Source organism: Otolemur garnettii, unplaced genomic scaffold (assembly GCF_000181295.1).
Source record: "Otolemur garnettii isolate 467f Iridium unplaced genomic scaffold, OtoGar3 scaffold00010, whole genome shotgun sequence".
Taxonomy (NCBI): domain Eukaryota; kingdom Metazoa; phylum Chordata; class Mammalia; order Primates; family Galagidae; genus Otolemur; species Otolemur garnettii.
In genome coordinates, this window is record NW_003852405.1 from 31,096,281 (window position 1) to 31,120,928 (window position 24,648).

Sequence of the window (24,648 nt, forward strand, 5' to 3'; positions counted from 1 at the left end):
TTTGTAAGTTTTAAATTGCATACCATTCTGAGTAGTAGGATGAAATCTCATGCCTTCCAATTCTGTCCTGCCCCGGATGTAAATTATCACTTTGTCCAGCATATCCACGCTATACACACTCCCCACCCTTTAGTCGCTTAGTAGCTATCTTGGTTTATCATATTGAAAAAACATAGAAAATACCAAGTTCCATACCAGCCGTGGTTTCAGGCATTCACTGCGGAATACATTAAAACCAAGAAAATAGCGCTCAAACTTGATTTATAGACTTAGATTGACCATCTACTAAGGTATAGCATGCAATCAAGGAACCAATTTGTCCTCTTTTATCTCTTAAAAGACCCTAAAAACAAAAAGTGATCTATAAATTTCTTTTTTCGGTGCTGGATCTGGAATTAATGAAACTGTCTAGATAAATATGAGAAAGTTAACACTTCAAAAATGCTGAGCTGAAACTTAGAATGTCAGACCGGTCCCAAACAAAATTGCGTTTTTATTTATTTGATACATTGTTATTCAGGCACACAACAAATACCGTCAGTGGGGATACCAAGAATAATGCAGTATTTTGGCCTTTAAATCTAGCAGAAGAGCCTAAGAAATAAACAATTACATGTGGTGGGATGTAAAATGTAACTCAGGATCTTAGGGGGTGGGGTAGGAAGTGAGAAGACACAGTACATACTGGGAAAGTTCTCCTGGGAGAAGAGATGTGGGTACACCACAGGTGTCATCCCCGGGCTGGCAGGTGCATCAGGCCCTTCACAGGGGAGGGGTGACTGCCCATGTTCTGGACATGAGAGAGAGCAGGTAAGTTTGAGTGACCAGAGTTTAATGTCTATAAGGAGAGGCTGAAGAGCTCCCTGAAGGAGCCCTTATTTTTATCCTCCCTTGTGAAGCCCTTTCTGACAAGTGGAGCTGGCAGCTGCCTCTCTGTGCCCCCGTGACTTTTTGCATATTTCTATTATTAGACTTTTTCCTCCTGATCTAATTGCTCATGTCTGATTTCCATACTTGTCTAAAGGATAACCAATGTCAGAACCGTCTTCCAGTTCTTACCGTAAGGCATAGAAAACAGTGAGCGCTCAGTACGTGTTAATTCAACACTTTGTGAATAACTTTGTGAAACATTCGTGAATGACGGGCTGGGTGGACGAGTGAACCATGAGGCACAGTTTGAGGACAACAACATTAAGAATTGCCCTGCTTGTCAAGCACCATTCCTAAAACCTCATGGTTTTATTTTTCTATTTCAGATTACTTGCAGCGTACGATAGCCTGACGGATAAACACCTAACTGGCTATTTTAACAACACGAGGATAAGGCGGCATCTCTTGAGATCAGGGCTGGTAAGATTTTCCGCAGGGCTGGCACCTTTCCACTCACCTTCTTGTTTCAATAAATCCGGTAACTTCCTACTTGTACAGGTTTTCTCTTTGCACTAATCAATGACCTCTTTCCCTTCCTCGTTTGAGAAAGATGACTCCCTTTTTAAATTTCCCAATTATCTATTTGAGGCTGTTTCAAAAGATGGGAAGACAGGCAACGTGACTGCTAAGGAAACTTATACGCGATTGAGGAAAAGTCCCTATGGGTTTTCGGCAGCCTATTTCATTTGTTTATTTATTCATTCATTCAATGCATATATATTGAACATGTTCTGTGAGAGAGAACTGTGAGTGATTGAAGATGGAGAATACTGCAGTCTTCAGAAAAAAATATTATTTTTTATGTTCACAGAATATGGCATGGCAGATGTGAACAGGTTAAGCGTCTCCCCTTGGATATTTAAAAGTTTTTATTTCCTGTGATGGTTTATTGATATAGCTTCAAAACTGTTCTTTTCTCAAAATTTCTATTCCCCTAAATGTATATTATGTGAAAACCTTTTTTAAAAATACAGTTTTCCACTGAAAGGAAGGGGTGTGGTTATAGAAAGCCTGTTTGCTATTTAGCTTCTTAAAACACAGTGGGTTTCCTTAACCATTGTTGCCATGGTGTTGAAAGGACAGGCACTGAGTTTCTAATTGTCGTTTGTGTGCTTGGCACCCGAGCTGATAGATCTCAGAACAGAATTGGCTGAAACTTGGCTCTGCCTTTTATAAGACTTAGAATCGTGACCAAATCGCTTTCTTCACTTTTTCAGCCCCAACTTCTGCAACTGTGAAATGAGGATAATGATAACCAGTCCTCAGAATCTTTATTTTGGTGGGGGTGGGGGCGGGTGCTACCTTGTCACTCAGGCTGGAGTGCAGAGCCATTGTCATAGCTCACTGCCACCTCTAACTCCTGGGATCAGGTGATCTTCTTGCCCCAGCCTCCGGGGTACCTGGGACTATAGACATGGCCACCACTCCTAGCTGATTTTTATATTTTTCATAGAGAGGGGGTTGGGGGATTGTTTGGTTCTTGCTCAGGCTGGTCTCCAACTCCTGGCCTCAAGTGATCCTTCAACCTCAACTTCCAAAAATGCTGGGATTACAGGTGTGAGCCCCTGTGCCCGGCCCCTTGGGGTTGTTGTGGCAGGTAGAGGAGCGTGATAAATGGGTGTTGTAATAGTTGTTACTGTTAACATCACTGCTTTGGATAACAGGCTGCGAGCTTCATGTACCAATGGGCAGGGCTTTGTATTTACTTACCAGCGTCGTTAAAAGGCACTTACTGAAGCTGGTGATGTGCGTGGAAACTCAGATAAGGAAAATACAGTCTTTTGTCCAGAGCAGCGCTTCAGATACAGCCCCTCAAGCAGCATCACCTGGGATCCTGTTAGAGGTTCACAAGATGTGAGGCACCTGCCCCACACCTACTGACTCAGAAGCTCAAGTGTGGGGGTCCCGCAGGTTTTCAACAAGTTCTCCAGGTCAAGTTTAAGAACCTCTGCGCTATAGGGGCTTCCAGTCTTGTTGGGGGAGACCAGATATAATCTCAGAGAAAAGATACCAATGACAGGGCAGTGGCAGTCAAGATGTTAAAATATTTTCCATGAATTTGACACATAGGACACGATAGTCCATGGATAACACATTCAAGGTCTAACGGGCATATTTGTAATTCCAAGCACTTTCTATCTCCATGCCCCTTTCTTCCACTGAAACAATGTACGTATTTATTAAAAATCTCATCACTTATAGAATAACTCTGGGTGGTATCAATCGTCCAATATATTGCAACAATAGTGTTTTTAAAAAAGTGCCGTTAGCAAACCTAAGTACAAAATTATCAAGAAATATACAGCTGGAATTAAGCCTGAAGAAAAGAGCAAGGTTTAAATAAATGGAAAACAAGAAGATGAACAATTCAGAAAGATAACACCTTCTGTTTATAGGAGACAGAAAAATATAACTAATATGCCCACAAGAAAACGAAAATCAAATAGAGAAACTGCCCCTCCCAGGATTCGCAATGATGCCAATTGAAACCAGTATTGAATACTTTCTATCTATAGAACTGCGTAATATGTAAAGTTCTGAATCACAACAAAATAAATTACATTCTGGGCTGGAGAGATGAAGAAGAAAAAACAGTGGATAACAAAGTAATGAAACCAATTATTTCTCCAACAAACTGATGAGGTCCTCTGCAGCTGGCGTGTTCGCCCTTGAGAGTGTCCTGTGCTGTTACAGTCCTGGGGTCACCGCTTCTGCTCGTTGTCTCAGGGTAGCACCCCACCCCTTTCTCCCCAGAAAGTGTTCAAAAAGGGAAATGAAAGGAACACCTGGGTTCCACCAAGGGAAAAGGGTTGCTCTAATGAAAACCTTGTTTCAAACGTCAAGTGCACCACCTGCGTGCGTTTTCACAGCAATGGGTATAGGAGCCCGCCTTTCTCTTTTTTGCCTTATGAAATATTCATTAAAAGGGAAAGTTTAGCAGCTCCAGTGGTCTCCTCCGGTTAGGAGATACTGCAAGACCTTCCCTTCCTTCTCTCTCTCCTCCTCCCTCCCTCCCTCTCTGCCCCCTTGTTGGGGTAGCCTCATATTTCCACCTTATATTTCTTTTATTTGCTCATGACAGATCACAAGAAGTGGCAGAATACTTTCTGAAAGAGAATACAAGCTGAACATCATGAAGCGAGATCACCAAAAATATATCCGGGAGTGCCTAGCCCAGGCCATTTTCCATAAGGTTCTTGATATGGAGGTACAGATATTTACCGTTTTCTTTATAACTGATATATTTTCATATTATAAATAATAATGTTTTTGTATCCAGACACTGAGGAATTTTTCCTGTATTTTGTCTCAAAGGAAGTAGAACAAAGAAATTACTCTGTGTATCTCTGGGTAGCTAGGAGCCAAAAGCGAGTGTAAGCTTTTCCTCATTTCAGTTGGGAAAAATATGGACATCATTATATATTTTGTGATATTTAATTTTCCAAATGTAGATTTTTAATCCACAATGGCCACTCTAAAACATACCAGCCCTCACCATCTGTACCTCAATTTTCGTTTGCTAAAAAAAAAAGTGACATCTGTTTAAATATCAGTAATTCCACTGCCATGAATTATTTCAAATCTGTTATTCTTTTAAGGCTCTGAAGCTCAGCCGTATGTTACGTTTCAAGGAATAGGCATTTTAACATCTGTTGTCCCTCCTACTATAGGACACATCGGTCAACATAGATTCACAACCCAAGCACCAACAACTTCTTCTTCTTCTTTTTTTTTTTTTTAAATCTGACCAGACATTTTTTATGGGATATCTAGCTAATTTGATAAATTATTTCAGCTTTGCTCCATAGAACTTGTAGTTTCAAGCATCGACACCATTTTAATCTCTGTGAAAAAGTGTGTTGCTTCTTGGCTTGACTGTACAGCAATAAATCAGAAAACTTGGCTCTTAAAACCATTGACCTCTAAGTGCAGTAAACATTTATGAACAACTGTAGAATCATCAGTAAACCAATACTAAGGGTAGTGCCACTGAAAATATTTGTTATTATGCCACCATTGTCGTGAGCCAGTGGGGTGCTCACTGAAGGTGTGTATAATCTATTAATTGAGGAATTCGTTCTGTGTTTTATAGCAGGTGCACGAGTAGCATAGAATCATTGTTTATGGCCCCCAGAGTCGCTGGGTTATAAGGGTTAGTTGCAACTTTTCAACTCTGCTAAGAAAGAAATAGTACAGCGTAAAATTAATCTAGATCTAGTTTAAAACATAATGAACAGACACAGAGTTCAATGCTAGCCTTGATCCTTGAAGTCCAGTTTTCCAGAATGTCATACAACATTGAAACATTGTGAGATATTATAACTGTTGAATATGCTATTAATTAAGAATTGTTGTGTGTTCTTAAAATTTGAGATGAATGTCTTAGATAAATGTTAATATGTAATACACTAAATAATATAATCTTTGCGTATAACAGAATATATTATAATTATACGATGTACATAGTATAATATGATAGAACAAGCTCTTTCTCATTGGGTTGTCACCCTTGTCCCACATGTAGTTTACGCTGGTGCTGTTTACTAGTTGTTGTGTTAATATTCATATATTCACTCATGCAACAAGCGGTAATTGTCGGCTTACCATGTGCCAATATGAGGCTGTGTGTTGTAGCTGTGAAATATAATTTTGTAAAAAACACTGTTGAAAGTGATTGAGTGCCAGAAGAGAATAGCAGACAGAGCAAGTTCAGAAACTAAGGGAAGGACGCTTCCCCCTGTGGGAGCGGGAGGAAGGTGAAGAGGTCCTGCTATTTGAACGGCGCCTTGAAGACGGTGAGTTCCCATGAAAACGTGGAAAAGGCATCCAGAGGCGTGAGGTTGCAGGGGTGTGAGAGGACCCTGTGGATGTAAAGGACACTCCCCAGGGTGGACTGCACGGTGGGTTGACCGAAGGGAGTGGCAGAAAGTGACATTACCCAATAAACTGGGGCCCGGTTTCTGGAAAGCCTTCAATTCCCAACTAAGTTTGGAGTGTAGGTGATGAGGCAGTAAGACCTTTTTTCAGCAGGGGAGTGAAATAAATGTGCAGAGCTGTTTTAGAAAGATGATGTTGCTAAAAATGTGGAAGATGGATTAATGAGCTGGAAAAGATTGGAGGTGGGAGGTCAATGAGGAAGCTGTTGCCAGAGGGTGGAGGCTGAGAGCGCCGGGGCGATGCTGGAGATGCAGCTGTCAACAGAGAAAGTGGGGGGCGGGGGGGGGAACGGAAGCTGCTGAAGTGGGAAGGGGAGGGGCCCAGGACAGCTCTGAGGTTCTAGCCTGGCTGGGGGTGCCGGCACCGGCACCGGGGGAGATCAGGAACAAAGCCCGGGCTGGAAAGGAACCTACAGGGGTGAAAAACACCCTTGATAAAATAGTGCCCTAGAAGCCAGGAGACTCTCACAAGCTGAAAAATGGAAATCCAGGCTGACCCAGAAGACAAAGGCATTGGTGGCTGCAAGAGTGCAGGGTGGTGAGGGGGTCACTGGTGTGTGTGGGCGGGGTGTTGGCTGCAGTGAGTTGGATATGAATGGAAGATAGAAAGTGGTTGATCGTGAATCAGTGACTGGAAGAAGAGGGAGAGGAAAGGGAAGTGTGGAGAGGTGGATTAAGGCTACTTAGGTGGGAAATGATTGAGTCTTCAGGGTCCCAAAGGCAGCAGAAGTGGCTCAAGGACTGAAGACAAGTCTGTTCTCAAAGGCCCAGTAAACAAAACACTTGCAGATGTGTCTGAATAATTTCAAATTGAACTGTAAGCAGGTTGTTTTCACGTGAGGCTCATTTTCAAAGTATAGAGTAGTGTATTACAGACAATCTGGAAAATACACAAGAAGTATAACAGAGGGAAATAACCACATAGAATTCCTCCTTTCAGAGACAACTGCAAACACTCCAGGCTCTGCTACTGAGGGATGTAGGACCAAGGGCAAGTTTATGTTTGTAAAATGGGATTGCTTTGGCCATTAGAGTTGTTTAAGAAGAAATGAGACATGGGAAGAAGTTTCCTAGCATAGGGACAGGCACAATATGAGCTTGGTCAATGAAACTGTGTTTCTGTGAAGTTTTGGATCCTGCACTATGTGCACTGCCCATTTTTAAATAAAATCTTTATGAACCTTTTTTTTTTTTCAAAGATTGATTGCATTTTATTTCATCTATGGATGAGCCCAAATTGTGACCCTTCTCCTCACAGATTATATTGCATCTGTATTATTTGCTTTGGAGGAAAAAAAACTTTCAGACAACATCTTTGTGCATGACACATTTTTTAAAAATTATTATTCAGACTTACTGGCTACAGGTTGTAAACACTTGTAATTGCCTAATATATGTTCAGAATTGGATTTCCAAATAGTTGTACCAATTTATAATCCCATTGGAGAAGTGATACAGGTGATTCTTCTTCATTTTAATGATAAGGGGGTAATTGAGAATATAGTAATAGCTAACCATTGGGCTTATTTTCCTGTAAAAAATTCTTTGCTATAACTGATATGATTCTTTTCTTCATTCTTTCCTGTATGCTTAGCGTTACCATCAGCTGGAAGTAAAAAAGAAATTGGAGACGTTAGCTAGAAAAGAGAGAATTCAGAGATTTAAGGTAAGGTGCCACATGACTCTTCTAATTCATAATAATATTTTATGATTTCAAAAGCCAATGATACTATTCAAGTTCCCTGGGGCACCTTACTTTTGGGTAGCTGAGGTCAAATGATGCTTCCACCAAGCTAAAATCTTAGAATTATCATTTTCCCCCCAAAACTTTCTTTTTGGGATTGTAAGCTAATATGGCCTTTTTGCAAAGAAGTTTGAGAATTCTAAAGAAACTAAAAGTGGACCTCTGTTTGATCCTGCAATTCCTCTATTAGGTATATAGCCAGATAATCAAAAATCATTTCACAGCAAGGACATCTGCACCACAATGTTTATTGCAGCCCAATTCATAATTGCCAAGTCATGAAAGCAGCCCAAATGCCCATCCACCCATGAGTGGATTAACAAATTGTGGTATATGTATACCATGGAATACTATGCAACCATAAAAAGATAGAGAATTCACATCTTTTATGTTTACCTGGATGGAGCTGGACCATATTCTTCTTAGTAAAGTATTTCAAGAATGGAAAAAAAAACGTATCCAATGTACTCAGTACTACTATGAAATCAGTATATAATCACCTACACATTCATACGAGTGGTAAAACGTAACTATAGTCCAGAAAGAAGGAAGAAGAAGGAGGGAGGGGAAGGGGACGGGGGAGATCAGGAGGAGAGAGGGCATTAGGGGGACCTCACCTAATGTGCATAATGCAATGATACATTTCAAAACTATTAAGAATAGAGTATACACGACTTACCACAACAAATCTGTAAGAAGATGGTTATGCTAATCAGTTAGATGTAAGCATTCCACATTGTATATCAAATCAGCACATTGTACCCCATAAATGCATTAATGTTCAGTTATGATTTAATAAAGAAAAAAACAAAAAACAAACTTTCCTTTTTTATTGTTTGGGATTCATTGAGGGCACACCGAATTAGAGTGCACTGATTGTGTTTGTAGGTAAAGTCCCTCTTGTAATTGTGTCCTGCCTCCCAGAGGTGTGCCATACACCGTGACCCCCTGTCCCTTTCCCTCCTCCCCTCTTCCCAATCCGTTATTCCCCTACCACACCCCTTGTATTAGATCATCTACTGCCTTCATATTAGAATGGAGTATGTTGGATGCTTACTTCTCCATTCTTGTGATGCTTTGCCAAGAAGAATGTGTTCCATCTCCATCCAGGTTAATACAAAAGATGTAAAGTCTCCATCTTTTTAAATGGCTGAATAGTATTCCATGGTGTACATAGACCACAGCTTGTTAATCCATTCCTGGGTTAGTGGGCATTTAGGTTGTTTCCACGTTTTGGCAGTTGTAAATTGAGTTGTGATAAACAGTCTAGTGCAAATGTCTTTAGATAAAATATAATTTTTTTCTTCTGGCTAGACATTTAGTAATGGGATTGCAGGATCAAATGGGATGTCTAGGTTGAGTTCTTTGAGGAGTCTCCATACTTCTTTCCAAAAGTTTGTATTGTTTTGCAGTCCTTTCAGCAGTGTAAAAGTGTTCCCTTCTCTCCACATCCATGCCAGCATTTGCAGCTTTGAGACTTCAATGTGGGCCATTCTCACTGGGTGAGAATACCTCAGGGTGGTTTTGATTTGAATTTCTCTGATGATCAGGGACAATGAGCATTTTTTCAAATGTTTGTTAGTTATTCATCTGTCTTTGTCAGAGAAGGTTCTGTTCATAGCTCTTGCTCAGCAGTACATGGGATTATTTACATCTTGGCCATCATCATTATAGAAGATTGTTGACAAAAATAGAAGCTATTTGTGGGAAATAAATTTTAATAAGGTGCCTTTCAGAGACAAACTTGACAATGCTCTTTCCAACTTTAAAACTTTGCTTTTATATTTTCTTGTGATAGAGGCCAAAGGATTTTTGTCTGTCTTTAGGTAAAAATAAATGACAGCATTTCAACATGATAGCAAACATGCTTTTTAGGAATTATTGTAGGTTTTCTAGAATGACAACTGGGAAAAGAAGGGAATTATTCAATGGCACTTTTTCATGCGACTATGACCACTACAGTTGCATCACACTCTATCTGAAGGAAGAGAAGGTACCTTGAAATAATATAGATGCAGAAAAAGCTTTGTAAAATATTTGCAGGAGGTTGATGGTTTAAGTTCTGCCCGAATTGCTTGATTTCATCTTTATTCTTGCTTTGTGCAATCTAATATCAAAATTGAGCAAAGGAATGCATAAGGCATTCATCCAAGGCCTTGTTTGAATTTCCAATTCCATTCAAGCTGTCACAAAAGGTACTTGAGCACCATTTTTTATGGCTGAGTAGTATTCCGCATTTTGTTAATTCATTCATGAATTTGTGGGCATCTGGGTTGTTGATACATCTGTGCAATTGTGAATTGTGCTGCTATAAACATTTGAGCAGGTATCCTTTTAATAAAATGGCCTTCTTTCCTTTGACTATATCCTCAGCAGGGGAACTCCTGGATCAAATGGTAGGTCTACTTGAAGTTCCTTGAGGTATCTCCATATGATTTTTCATAGGGGCTGTTCTAGTTTGCAGTCCTACCAACAGTGCATGAGTCCTTTTCTCTTTGTATCCACACCAGCATTTGTTGCTTTGGGACTTTTTGATAAGATCCAGTCTCAGTGGAGTTAGGGGATATCTCATTGCAGTTTTGATTTGTGTTTCCCTAAAGATTAGAGATGTTGAGCATTCCGCATTTGTTTTCTATTTTTTTGCTAGCCCTTCTTTGTAGTGAACTTTAATGAAATATATAAATTTGAATCAATAAATAGATTCAATTAGTTTCAATATTTGAAAGATTTTAGTTTTACTGAAATTGACGAGTTTTACTCAATTTTTGTGCCACTCAAATGCATATGTTTTTCTTAATTTTCTGTGTGCTGTAGTATTATAAATGTGGGACCCGACACACATTTCACGAACTGATGGATATTTGTAAAGCTTCTGTAGAATAACCTGCCATCAAAGACAGGATTTTTTCCCTGCTGCCTGATAGACTCAAGTCTGTTTTATCAGGGTCAAAAGATAATCTTGTTACAAAAGTGTCATTAAATGACAGAAGGTGGGTCAGTTTTTCAAGATCAAAGAGTTGGTGTGTAGAGATTTGTGGTTAATTCCACTTTGCTGATATTGTCCCACATCAAGGACTGAGTCATAGATTCTAAAATTTATCTGCTCAACGGTTGATGGAGAAAAACGGTGGCTGGAAATAGGGAGTGATTCAGACTCCCTGAAGCAGCATAAGCTGTGAGGTCTGTGCTTTCTTCACACCTGCCCGGCTCACCAGACGCACTGAACTAGGGACATGGGCAAACCATGGCACTGGCAGAGATTCGCTATAGACCCTCCTGATCCTTCTCAAATGATTTTTATTTGTAACAATTTCAACTTTATAGCTGCAATCAATGCAAGATATATATATATATTTTTTTTTTTGAGACAGAGCCTCAAGCTGTCCCCCTGGGCAGAGTGCCGTGGCATTACAGCTCACAGCAACCTCCAACTCCTGGGCTCAAGCGAGTCTCCTGCCTCCGCCTCCCAAGTAGCTGGGACCACAGGCGCCCGCCACAACGCCCGGCTATTTTTTGGTTGCAGCCGTCATTGTTGTTTGGCGGGTCCGGACTGGGGATTCGAACCCACCACCTTAGGTGTACGTGGCTGGCGCCTTAGCCGGTTGAGCTATAGGCGCCGAGTCGCAAGATATATTTTAGATTCCTTTTCATTTAATATGAAGTTCTTTGTGCTTGCTGGTATTATTTCATTATTTTCTAAAATACAAAATTACTACTTTCTCATTGTCTACTGAAGAGACTAGTGAAGAATGCCATGCTTGCCTAAGGCGAGTTCCCAAGTATTACTGCTAACACTGAGGATACCCTGCTTTCATAGCAATTTCTTTGAGTACAGCTAGAGCAGACTGACCTCTCTGCTCTTTACCAGCTGTGGAAACTTTCCCCACATACCAGGGCGGTCCTCCAATGTAACGTTCTTGACAGAAGTGAGAATGGAGTTCCTTAGTTGTATACGTTGCGGTATCTTTTATATGCCAGGCACTAATCAAACCTAGACTACCAACTATGCATCTATTTGCTAAATCGCTTTCTTATTCTAGGGAGAACACACAAGGCGGTTTATTGAAGATAACATGCCACGCCTATCTCCTCGCCCCCCACTTGGCCCAAGGACTAATCGTGGCCATAATGTTCTGGTTGATGAAGGACCTTCTAGTCCATTAGCACTGGTGAGTCATAGTAAACACTTTGTCACACAGTTTCCCAGCTAATTAATTTATGATTGCTTATTAATCTCAGAAAGAATGCTGTCTGGGAACATGTCTGCCTAATCCTCTGAGTCTTACCGAATGAGATATAGTCTCTACTGGATGTCTCGTCTCTAATCACTATCAATCCTGCAAATCCATTTTGCTTGTTCCTGCTAGAATCATTTTCTTCATGTGCAGATTATTTATGTTGCTTACGTGTCCAAATACCTTCCATGGGTCTATGTTGCCCAGTGAAAAGTCCAGACTGTTTCCCATGATGTTTAGAACCCTACACCACACATTCCTTGTGTTCTGCCCTCTGCATTTTCCTCGAGCTGTTCATTTGCTTCTACCTTCTCTGCACAAATTCAATGGTACCATGTGCAATGTTGGGCTAGATCCTAACACCTGAGCTTCTTTCATTGAAATTATGTGCCAGTCACTGAGATAAATATAATTAGATGCACAGAAATTCTAGTTGATGAAATGTCACACTGATATTCTATTCCAGCTTGATCCATTCATCACCTACAGGTGGTATTTGCTTGAAGGAAGAGAAGGTACCTTGACATCATATACAGAAAAAGATTTATAAAATATTTGCAGGAGGTTGATGGTTTGAGTTCTACCCACGTTGCTTGATTTCATCTTTAGTCTTGCTTTGTGCAGTCTAGTATCAATAGATTTCCTGGTAAGCATGAACATTTTTTTTTTGAACTGCAAAATATTTATGGAGAAATTGCAATGCTTTTGCAGATTGTTGAAGTAGGTTCATCACATATAATGTTCAGCTTTGACATTTTTCAAAGGGTAAATATGTTTTGACATTTCCTGATGAACAGCTCCAAGGAATGAAAAGCAACTGTCTTCTCTTTGTTGCTAGCTTATTTCCAGGTTTGATTTGACTGTGTATAGATATGAATTCTTTTATTGGATGGTGAATTCACTAGACTCCAAAGCTTAACCCGGGTGAAACAAAAGAAACAATCAGGTGCTGTTTTTCATCTTCCCACCTGTTTCAGAGAGGAAAAAGCTCTTGAAAGGCTTTCTGTTCAATTTTCCAGCTGAACACCTTCAATAAATAGTTTATGATTTATCCAGGAAATCTTAATGTGGCAGGAGCGAGAAAGCAATTTAAAAATTACGGGAAACACTGACACCAGCATTTGAAAAGCCCTTCTCTCTGGTAAGCCGGGATCCTTCTCTCGGTCACCCTGATGCTACTTTGACACCTTAAGGGATTCCTATTGTGATCTTGGAATTGTAGTTCCCATTTTACAGAAATTCAAGTCCCCCCTTTTTTGTTTTGCCAGCTTGGATGCATTTCTGTTAAATTTGACTCTTGGCATCCGAGTGCTACTGAGATGAAGATAGTAATCCTTTCGGGGCATTTCTGTTCACTTTTTCTTTTTTAACTTTCTTAAGTAAGAAAAGCGTGGTGTGCAATGCTGGTGCCCTTGGTTGCTGATTGCACCCGAACTTTCAAAACAGCACACAGGCTGTTAGCTGCGCTGCTCCCATTAAAACTTGGGAAAGTCATTTCAACCAATTCTGCAGATACTTGGAAAATTCACCCCCAGAGATCTTCTACAAAGAGTTAGCTAAGCTGAGTAATCACCAGGTAGTCAATTTCAATTCGTATTCTGGCGCAGTTTCGAGAATGTTAAGCTACAGTGTCATATTTATTCCAAGAAAATATATTACAAACAATTTAAAATATAGCAAATTTAAGGTGGTTTCTGATGTGAACTACAACAGTTTGTAGCTCACAGCTGTTAGTTAATGGTGCAGATTTGTTTTTAGAGATAAACGTAATCAGTTAAACGTTCCGCTGCCACATTCATCTAACTGAATGATATCCACATGCAAATTCAGGAAGTTATTCTTAGAGCGTAACAGCCAATAGATCATGTTCTAGTTTGCAGTAACCTACGTTCTTAAATTTGTACATTAGGTTGTTTCACGTTTTTGTCTTCAGTTTACAGAACGTCTTACGGTGTAGTTGTTTAACAGAGTTCCCGAGAATTCTTTTGGGTATTCTGATTCCCTTGATCACATGCCTCTAGTTTAATTTCTCTGTGTGGGTTTTAAGACTTTTTACTTTTTGGTCTACACAGGCCATTCTTGTTTCTTAGAATTAAATACTGCTCTAGTCAATCTACTTGGCTTCTTGTATTATTTGTATTATGGGTTTATGAACAGAGACCCCTCCCCTCCAAAAATAACAATGGCTTAAACCTTAAGCCCTAAACCTTAGGGCCTATTCCAGCACACATACATGATCTCACCTGGCGTGTCATCTCTGCTCTATGAAGTCATTAAAGGCCCAGGCTCCTGTTGTGTTAGTCATCTTCCAGCTGTAGGGTGTTACCTTTATGCACATAAGCCAAGGTGGTGGGATCACCAGGTGGATATTTTAACCAGAGGAAAGGAGTGGAAGGGGGAATGAGGGCACACTTCTTTTGTCTAAGGGGATGATCTGGATGCATCCTGTATCACTTCTGCTCACATAGTATTGGCCAAAACTGAGGCATGCATTGATACAGAGTCACAAAGTTACTGGGGGATAGAACCTTGATTTATGACAACTGCATCCCCAAATAAAAATTGGGCAGAAAAGAGAACAGATTTTCGGGAATGTCATCTTTGCTGCTCTTTCCACGTCGTGCTCATTGCCAGCTCTCTTACCACTTGGACGTTCAAACTCACCATTCCCCTTTACTCCTCCATTTTCTTCTTGTTTACCACGTGGATAAAACCTAACCACTTCTGTGAAACTAATTTGTATCATCCTCATTGGCTTACTCTAAACTGCATGCAGACTTTTAGCTCTAGGTTCTATTCTCAGGTATTTTGCTGTTAGTTTCTGTTTGGCATGTTTGTGTGGTTCATTTGATACTAATTGTCTTGTGTTGCCATTAGATATTAAAATCACTTTTTATCTCTTCACAGAGTCTTGGTGGGAATTCCATAAATGTTATAAAACATAATCAGAGATTTGTCAACGTATGACTGCCTCTCAAAATGGCACGGAGACTAATTTTTGGTAGTGGGAGCTGTCTTATTATAATTTTTTGAGTATTTATGTATACTTTTCAGAGCTGAGTATTTCTCATTCACCGTTCTTTAGAGTCAATGTATAAAGCCTTATTCATGAGTCGTCTCCATACCATCCTTCTCAAACCCTCTTACCCAAATATGTGTGTACTATTCTTCACAGGTTTGCTACTATCTTATTGTAATAGAATAATTGGGCCAAAAGCATCATCCCCCACCCCCTACTTTTTGGCACACTATATCTATACAGTGAAGTTACACGACCTTCCACGGGTGTCCCCAGAGGCACTGGTGATGCTCTGTATATATTGGCACTTTTGGTCTTTGCTGTAGCCTGTCCCTGACTGATAGGAAATGCATCAGTGAGGGGCTCAGCAGGGAACAGATGGCTCACGCAAATAGGGTGATTAGGAAGTGTTTAATAAAGAAACTATTTACAAAGAAGCAGGCAAGGTTAATGAAAACCAACTAGGGATGTTAAGTGTGCCAGGGTCAGCACATCTGGGGGAAGAGAGGGATTGGTTACCAGAACCTTCAGCTGGTACCTGTCACTAGGGGAGGGGTCCCAAGTGGCAGCTGTGGACTTGACTTTGGTAGAGGGATGCAGCTGGCCCATTGCTGCCCTGAAGGAAAAATAAACACTCTACTCTCTTCCCCTCCTGTCCTTTCATCTCCTGCTAGTGCCATTCACTGGGGGACTCCAACTACAATCCTAAAATTAGTTGGAAGAGTCTCAAAGGGAATCACTTCCAGGGCACAGAGCAGGGCAGAGAAGGTACAGTAGATCTGAAGGGGTAGAGGGAGGATACTCAGCTTGGAAAACATATCTGTTTCCATGTTGTAAGTTCCAAAGGCCACAGTCAAGATTTTTTATTTTCGTGTTCTTAATCCTTCAAGGAAGCAATTAAGTAAATGGTGACGTTACAGTCCAGCATCTGCCTCACCTCCTCTGTTTATATCATCTTGTCTCCATTTACTTTAGACAAATTGTAAGGCTAACAGGATTCAGAGTAGAGTTTATGTTGAAGACTTTTAAACAGAAATGAGTCCCTACCAATAATATCCCTTTAGACCCCTTAAAATGGAAACCATTATTCAACTTAATCCTTAATGAGTAAAGCCATTCATTCTATGCACAGCATAAACTAAGTAGTCTGTGAGTTCACAGTGTGACTGAAGGTACAGAAGCATCATAGAGGACATCTCCTTTGTCTAATACACTCCATAATTGTGGCATTTAGTTAGGTAGAGGACGTCAACACCATATGTTTTAACAAATACAAAGGTACCATTAATTACTGTAGGCAATTTATTGGGTTATTAACTGGTTCTGGAAACATGTCAAGATACTAATTTCAATGAAAAATTTTTTTTCCTAATTGTCTAGACAGACCCTCGACCATATACCGCCCCAGGAAATATGCAGCCTCCAATTCGATTGCAGCCTCTTCCCCGGAATCCTGCAGTGGAAACTGTTCCAAAGATGACTTCAGGGTCCAGATCAAAACACTCGTTGCTGGAAAACACAGCTCCATTTCCTATTGGGGTAAATGTTATTTTCTTCAAGAAATATATTTCTATTCTTCATCAGGATTTTAGGGTATCACAGGTTTTAAGGTGCTATATTCAATGATTCTGCACAATGGAATTTATATTGCGCATTTATGAAGCACTTCCTATGTACTTTTGATTAATTATATCTCACTCGAAATTGCACTTATCGTTTCTGTGTCATTGAGCAAAAAATTAAGAAATGTATTTGTAACAACACAGGGTGATTTTTCTTCTCTTTGAAAAGCTGATTGAAAAACAGAAGAAGGACTTTTCTTTAGTCAGATCTGACTTCTTTCAGCAAAGACCCAGCGTTGACTTCCTCCAAATTTTAAATGCGCAAACCCTAGGAAATGAAACTTTCTAAGAATAGGTTTGAATTTGCATGCCGGCTTACTTTCCCATCAGTGTATGAAATTGCTTCCAGTTTGACTTTTAGAAGGTTGAATACAGAAAGGAGAAGAGTGTCCATCTTTTAAAAATGCTGAGTTAATCACACGTAGGAGGGCGACTCTGCCTCCTTTCCAAGATCATGTCTCAGGTCATTTCCACTTATTTTAATAGAGCACAGGAAGGAGATATGGTCGCCGTGAAAAGTGAGTTACATAAAAAGGGAGAATTAGTGGATTTAATAATTCAGGAGCATCTTGTCTGTATTTCTAATGTGAAGGAGAAACATTAGCCAGCTTAAGAAAGAGCCCCTGTCATGAGTACAACTGTCATTATGTTCAAAGAGAGTGAATTATGTCCCATGTCTGATTAGGAAACAAGGCATATGAAATTAAATTATTTTATCTTTAACTTAGAGATAACCTTGACAACTGAGAAATTAATTCAGACAAATAAATGATTGTTCATAATAAAAGTATGCATATAACTCTAAAAATAATAACTAATACTTGAACGCACTTAATGTCCTTTTCAGCCTGTGAAGCACTTTTCTCAAGCCTTATTTCAGTTGATTTAATAGCAGTTTCCCAGAAAACAGGAGACATTAATCGAAAAGTGGCGGCACTTTGTCTAGGGAGGACGGCCTGGAAGCTGCGCGGGAACTTGTTGGGTCACATGTCAGTTAGTGTGACACGTATTACGATCTGGTCTTCACGTCACAGGCCCAAAGATTCCTTCAGCCAGCGTCCAGAAATGGTCACAGCCTGAAAGAGAGCGTCAGGGTAACTCAAGTAACTCACTACAAGCACATTTTTGCCTCTATGATAAACCAAGACAGAGAACCATTTTAACCACTTTAAACTGTTATAAGAGGCCATTAATTCCCCAAGGGATATCAAATAGTCACAGCTCCCATACCATGTGCATTCTCTGCCAGGAGGGGCTGCATGAGAAGCCGAGTCACAATGAGAATGTTGCTGAGTGATCCTGAAATCAGAATGTGGGGATATAGTGTAATGGAATGTGATGGCATTGGGCTGGGAGGCCCCAGTGAACTCACTAGGAATGGGCTTGCCGAAGGTACCAGAACTCTCAAAGGACTTTAGCTGAAACCTTCTGTATCCTACACAGTACCTTTGCCATTAGGACTGGAAATACTCAAAGTCCAATGGGTAGGATTTTTTGTCCCCTCGATAGTACTCTGATGGGTACTTTCCGCATTTACCCAGGTGATTATATTCCTTTCTAAGTTCCTATAACTGGTAATTAGACTCTGATGGATATATTTTCCTGTTAGATGTGTGAACACTGTCATTCAGGTAATGTTCAGGTTCTGCACGCTGGGATTCACTTTCTTTTTTCCTTTCAGTTGATTTTCCAAATCTACTCTGAGCTATTGGATAGATTTACTAACTGAACCTAGACAGGGCCTTTTCTTTTCCTGTTCCCAAATTTGGGGGATATGGATCATTAAGGATAGGCACTTGATGTGCTGACAAAATTGAGAGCACTTCCATGGTAATTTCTACTCACTAAAACTACTTTCCTTCAATAAATATTTACTGGGGCTGACTATGGGCCAGATACTGCTCTGGGCATCAGGAAAGACAAAAAGTAACTTATTGGAGCATGTAGTGTAATTTAGACAAAGTACGCTGTGACTGTATGTCTTTACATGTAATTTTTTTCAATGGCATTGATGATGAAAATAATTTAATATGAAATGAGACCAGAAACTGTAAAGAATAGTACTCTCTCTCATGATTACAGGACATCCAATAAATTCTTATTGCTTTTTTTAAAGGGTAAAGTGCATGCCTGTGGGCAGTATTTGAAAGTGCTGTGTACATAGCAGGTTGGACTTTGCTAAGTGGCAGAATGAGGGTCTTTAATCTAGACAAAAGCAATTTGGTCAAGAACAGACTTGTTAAGATGCAATTGAGTGAAAATAATGACGTGATTGGAAATGAAGATCCTTGGAATGAAAGTCCTCTCATCTACTACTGGTAGCACTAGAAATTGGTACGAGTGTTTATGAAAGCAAAGTGGGAGTATCTGCCACCACTTTATGTGAACGCGATCAAGCATTTTAACGTTTAGAAATGTATTCTAGGAATACACAAGTATGGGTGAAGAAATAGATTCAAGAACATTTTATACTGTCATATTTGCAATACAGGATGATTTGAAGATACCTAAACACGTAATAAAACATTTTTTAAAAATGTTATAGCATATTAAAATGCATTTAAAATTATAAGGTAGAATTATTTGTAGTAGCATGGAAACATGTCTATGATGCTTTTGGGTTAAAAAAAAACAGTAAAGAATAAAGTGTAAATTTTAAAAAAATTATTAAACCATTTCCAAATGAGGCATGTAATTCACTGATACCTGCTTAGAATTTTTAAAAAAAATTTCTAAACCCCCAAAGTTCTAGATTCATTTATTTTATTGTTCATAATATTTTCACTTATTTTTATTTGTTATTACAATATCAATGCATTACATTACAGAAAAAATTGAAAAATGTAAGAAAATAAAAACAAAATCATGACCCAATGTATATTAACCATTGTAACAATTGTAAATTCCTTGGTGACTATCTGCTTAAATCCCTTTCTATTCATATAAAATGTTTTCAATCCAAATTTGAGCTACATACTCTGGTTTCTCTTCAGATTGTATAATTCTTTTGCCTTTTACCAAATTTGAGCTACACATGATTTTATTTAATTTGTATTTTACTTATTTAGCAATGAGAAATTCAGTATGTGGAAGATAATTTCCCTCTCTTGAAAATAACTTTTCACTAATAAGCATCTCAAAATAAGGTCTTACTTAGTTGACAATTAGAAAATTTAAAAAATAGGGCGGTGCCTATGGCTCAAAGGAATAGGGCGCCAGCCCCATATGTCAGAGGTGTCGGGTTCAAACCCAGCCCCAGCCAAAAATCTGCAAAAAAAAAAAAAAATTAAAAAATATAGTTCGCATTTATATTACATAAATAAATGTAAAAGCAAATAAATTGGCATTAAACAGATTAAGAACATTTAAATATTTCTTAACATTTGGAAACTATTTCACATACCATCAAATTACCAATTTGCAAAAATGTAGGGACTCATGCTTGACAAATGTAATATAATTATTGATTACGCTTTTGGGGTTATTTTTTTCTTATCTCCACCCCCCCGATGTGCTTTAATGAGGAAGGTAACACATGTTGATTGACATTTTAAACAATGTGAATATTTACCCCTGAAGGTGACCCCACATTTAAATTCTCTCAGTTATTCTTGATTTTAATCATAATTCACATGAAAATTATTTGAAATGAATACATGATGATGTCTCATAGACTTTTAATGTTAGGATAAATAAATTCACATCATTCTTAATGAACTTGGTGATCATCTATTATCTGAACAAATACAAATTTAGGGAAATATCCTATTGATAGACTTTTAAGATGTTACTTTTTTCGATGTTTTAATTAATGTTACATATATGTATTTGTGCATATGTATCTTGTTCTTTATATGCACTTGTAGTAGTGAACTTGTACAGTTATCTGGGTAGAATTTCTTCCTACCAGTAGAATTTCTTAAGTTAAAGAGTATGCATCTTAAAATTTTGATAAATATTCCAATTTTGTCTCTCTAAGGTTGTAATAATTTACTCTACATAAGATTTCCTGTTTGTTCATAGCCTTGCCAACCCTGTCTATTCTAATACCAGCCAGGTGAAATGAGGGTATGAGGAAGTCCCAGCTCCTCATTCCTAAGTGGACTTTCCACCCTGCTTTAAAGGACACACTTCAGACTTCTTTGATTTAATTATTTAATTGTACTGGGCCCCCAGAGATTTATCCAGCTGTTGGGAAAAATCCTGAAAGTACTATAAAATATGCTCTCATCGTTTATTTGTTAAACAATATACTATATAAGGTTATAAACTCACAAATAGTTAATTTGCTGTGGATACAGCCAAGGGCCATTTTTCAACAGACTGACGCATTTCAAATTTGTGTGTTGCTGCCACCTGTGCTTGCATGCAGTGTCAGTCACACGGGCTGGTCTTTAAGTTTGGGTAACACTGGGACACTGGTTTTCCTTCTTTGGTTTTTACGTCATGAAATGTGGTTACAGGGCAGGAAGGCAGTGATGAAGTTCAGGAACTCCGGAGGCAATTCCCAGAGAATGGACCTGAACCGACTTCCAAACATTAGCGGCTACATGATGCCCATCCCCCCACCGCCTCCTCCCCCAAATGGAAGAACCACGAGAGAAAATCGATCTGAAGCGTGGAGAAGGAGAACGTTCCGTCCCACCACTGCTCCCAATGGCTTCCAGCCGGTCTTTGCCAGGGTGATTATGAAATTTTTCTTTTATTAATTTAGCACAGATGACATTTCACTATTAAATTTCTAGATTTGCAGTAAAAGAATTTGGGGAAATCCCATGCAAAATGCCTTCCGTAAAGAAATATAATAATTTTGTAAGTGTAATTGTCAACGTGAATGAATCCAAAATCAAAGATTTGGGTAGTTCAGTTGAATAACACACTTAGCAGAGTTAATAACAAAAGAGACAGTAAATCTTACAGTCAAATTGAAATTGAACTATACCCATGTCCAAATTGCTTAGTTTCTTTAACGTACCCATTCAATCACATGTTTTCAGAAGTATCTTCACATGTAGGTCTGTAAAAATTCAGAAACTTAATATATCTGAAAAATGTAGCATGTCTTACTGAAGTTTGTTTTTAATGATTTGTAGCAAACTGCTGTATAATACCTAGAAAAACTTTTCTTTTGGTGTTCTTTGAAAGTATTATAGTTTATTATACTCATTTCCTCAAAATACTGACAAAGATAATCTCAAGGCCAGTTGGACTTTATACAAATACAGGCTAGTAAGAAGGCAGAAGACCTCTTCTTTATCATGTAAATATACAGCAATAGTAATTATCTGTAACGTCTGTGATTTCTAGCAGATAGCTGCCAACCTTTCACGGAACATTTCAGTGAAGTACCCATGTGTGCACAGACTCCAGATGCTGGATCTTCTAATCCGGCCTCACTCTCAGGGACCTATCCACCCTGTGTCCCACCTCATCCCCTCCAGCCGTCCTCACCTCTAGCCTTCTGGAAAGATTAGGACCATCTTCCTCCAGCTTGCTCAAATTTCCTCTGCTCAACTCTGTTTTTACCAAATTCTCTCCCTTTCTTGATGTCTCTGGCAGAGCACTCTCCCACTCCTCCCCGAGGCCCAAGCTTCCCTGCCTTTGATCATATCCTCTTCCACCTTCACTGCCTGTCATTCTCTCCAATCTGCATTTCCAGCCGTCTCTAACATTCATCTCTGCCGCCCACGGGTGCTGCAACCTCAGACTTGTGTTTTCTCCTTCTCTTCCCTGCAAAGTTCTCTGAAGAATGGCTTACTGGAGCTTAGTCTAACAAACAACCCCAGGCAACTCAGCTTACCACAGCAAATGTTTATCTCTTGCTCACATTATTGTCTGTTGAGCAGCTGCAATTCTGGGACCCAGGCTGCAGGCACAGCTCAGAATGGAGGGGCCTGGCAGGTGCGCAAGCCTCATGCACAGCAGGACCATACTTGTAAGGTTCAGCTCAGGGGACACACATATCACTGACACTTGGACTCCTCTTGGCAAAACAAGTGTGTGACCACGGTTGATCTCAAGGAAGTATCAGTTTGTCACAGGGAGGGCCAGGGAAAATTTGGGGGCAACGACAGAATCTACCACATCCACGAACTTCCTCTTGAATTTCTTGCATGCTGGCCTGGGTTTCCGCCAGGCCACTGAACATGCTTTCAAAGGGTGTGGCACCCACTTAGTAAAAACAGCATCTTCCTCATTATCCTCAAACACTTGAGTGGTGTGATTTGAATTTCTGATGTTAAAATTTGTTAATGGGACATACTGTACTTATTCACACTCTTTAAAAAATAGTTTCTATGTCCCATAAACTATAAGGATGTGTAAAATCTGAACATACTAGTTAAACAACAGTGATCCAGGAGGCACCCATGACCCGCCCTGACGCAGACTCCACTGTCCTGTTTTGCAGAGCCCCCTGCTTCCTGCCATCCATGACCCCTACCCCTTCCCAGAGCAGCCACCATGCTGACTTCTACGTCAAGTTGTCCCTGATTGTCTTTAGAGTTCTGTCACCTATATGCATAAAACTTAAGAAATCAGCTCAAACTTAGCATCATAATGAAAGGGCAATAATTCCAGGAAAACTGTAAAATAATCTTAGGGTCAGAATCTGGGTTTGGTTTGTTGATAGATTTAAGAGCTTTTTCTGAGGTCAGAAAGGGCTGGTAATGAGTCTACCCTGGAAATGTGGGGCTCACCAGAATCAGGGTGTCGGGTGAGGCCCTCGTGTGGGCCAGACCCTGGACCTCCAGCAGGAAGGAGGACAGCAGGGCTTCTGTAGCTGGGACAGCAGAGAGAGCAGGAACTGCTTTATCCCGAGGTCAAATGAGCATCTGAGGCAGATTCCCCTGGGAGTCTGCGTTCAGGTGAGAAGCACAGCATGGGGGCAGCGGCATCCTGCCCTTGACAGACATTCTCATACCTGCCTCTGGAGTCCCAGGGGTGCACTCCCACTTGGCCCTTTTTTCCCTAACCTCTGTTCTCTTTTTGGGATTCCTATTTTAGGAGGGTTAGAGCTGCTCTACTGATGCTCTAACATTCTTCGCTTTTCTCTGCTACTTTCTACTTCTTTGTCTTTTTGTTCTACTTGCTAAGAGATTTTTTTTTTTCAATTTTATCTTCAACACATTCTACTGAGTTTTTTTTTCCTGCCATATTCAATGCTAAGAACTCTTTTTGTGTTTGCTGAATGCAACTTTTAAAAAGCATCTTATTCTTGTTCTGCGTGATTTTAATTCTTTGGTATTTGTGGAGACTTGCTTTGTGGGCTAATATATGTTCAGTTTTTAGAAAGAATATAGTTCTTTAAATGTTGCAATCAGGGTGTATAAATGTACTGTAGATAAATGTTAATTATGTCATTCATATTTTTATATCTTTAGATTTTTTTCATCTACAGTCTCTTGGTTTTTGAGTTATAATGATAATTCATTCTCTGTAAGTATGGACTTGTCAATTTCTCTTTGTAATTATGCCAAGTTCTGTTTGGTAAATGTGTAGAAAATCTCATTATGTGCTCTCGGATTTAGAATTATTTTATCTTACTCTTGAAGTGATCCTTTATCGTTAAAAATGATCCTTTTTATCACTACATTTTGTCTTAAAATATGCTTTTTAAAAAAATAAAAAACTGGTGTGTGTGTGTGTGTGTGTGTGTATATGTAGTTGACCCTTCAATAAGACTGAGGTAAGGAGTGCTAAGCCCTCCATGGTTGTAAGTCCACATGTAACTTTGACTCCTCCCTAACTTAGCCACCAATAGCCTATTGTTGACTGGAGGTCTCACCAATAACATCAACAGTAGATTAACACATATATTACATGTTTGATATATATATTTCATGTTATATACTATATTCTTTAGTAAGCTAGACTAAAGATGATAAATCATAATGACTTATCTAAAGTATTAACTAAAAAAATTATGAAAATCATAAAGGGAGAATATACTTTTGGAGCTGTGAGCATTTATTGATGATTTGAGTTTATGTCATCTCTTTGTGAGATGAGTTGTCTATGGCGATGGTGGGTAGCCATAGCTGCAGACCTCAACCTACAGTACAGACCAAGCAACTCAACTCATGCTTGTGATGTCCTGACTTTTCTCTGCTTCTCATGATGTTATTCAGGGTTTATTGGTACTGCACTAAACAAGATGAAA

The 24,648-nt window shown here is 39.4% G+C and overlaps 1 protein-coding gene across 1 annotated transcript in view; it reads left to right on the forward strand.

Annotated features, from left to right (window-relative positions):
• The first annotated feature begins 796 nt into the window (after nucleotides 1-796).
• Nucleotides 797-24,648, forward strand: part of ERICH3 (glutamate rich 3) — an 80,568-nt gene continuing 56,716 nt past the window's right edge. Inside the window, exons 1-7 of the mRNA XM_023509886.1 lie at nucleotides 797-810; nucleotides 1,257-1,350; nucleotides 4,013-4,138; nucleotides 7,462-7,533; nucleotides 11,652-11,780; nucleotides 16,246-16,404; nucleotides 20,951-21,169. Coding sequence (XP_023365654.1) covers nucleotides 797-810; nucleotides 1,257-1,350; nucleotides 4,013-4,138; nucleotides 7,462-7,533; nucleotides 11,652-11,780; nucleotides 16,246-16,404; nucleotides 20,951-21,169 — 813 coding nt within the window. The remainder of the gene's footprint in view (nucleotides 811-1,256; nucleotides 1,351-4,012; nucleotides 4,139-7,461; nucleotides 7,534-11,651; nucleotides 11,781-16,245; nucleotides 16,405-20,950; nucleotides 21,170-24,648) is intronic.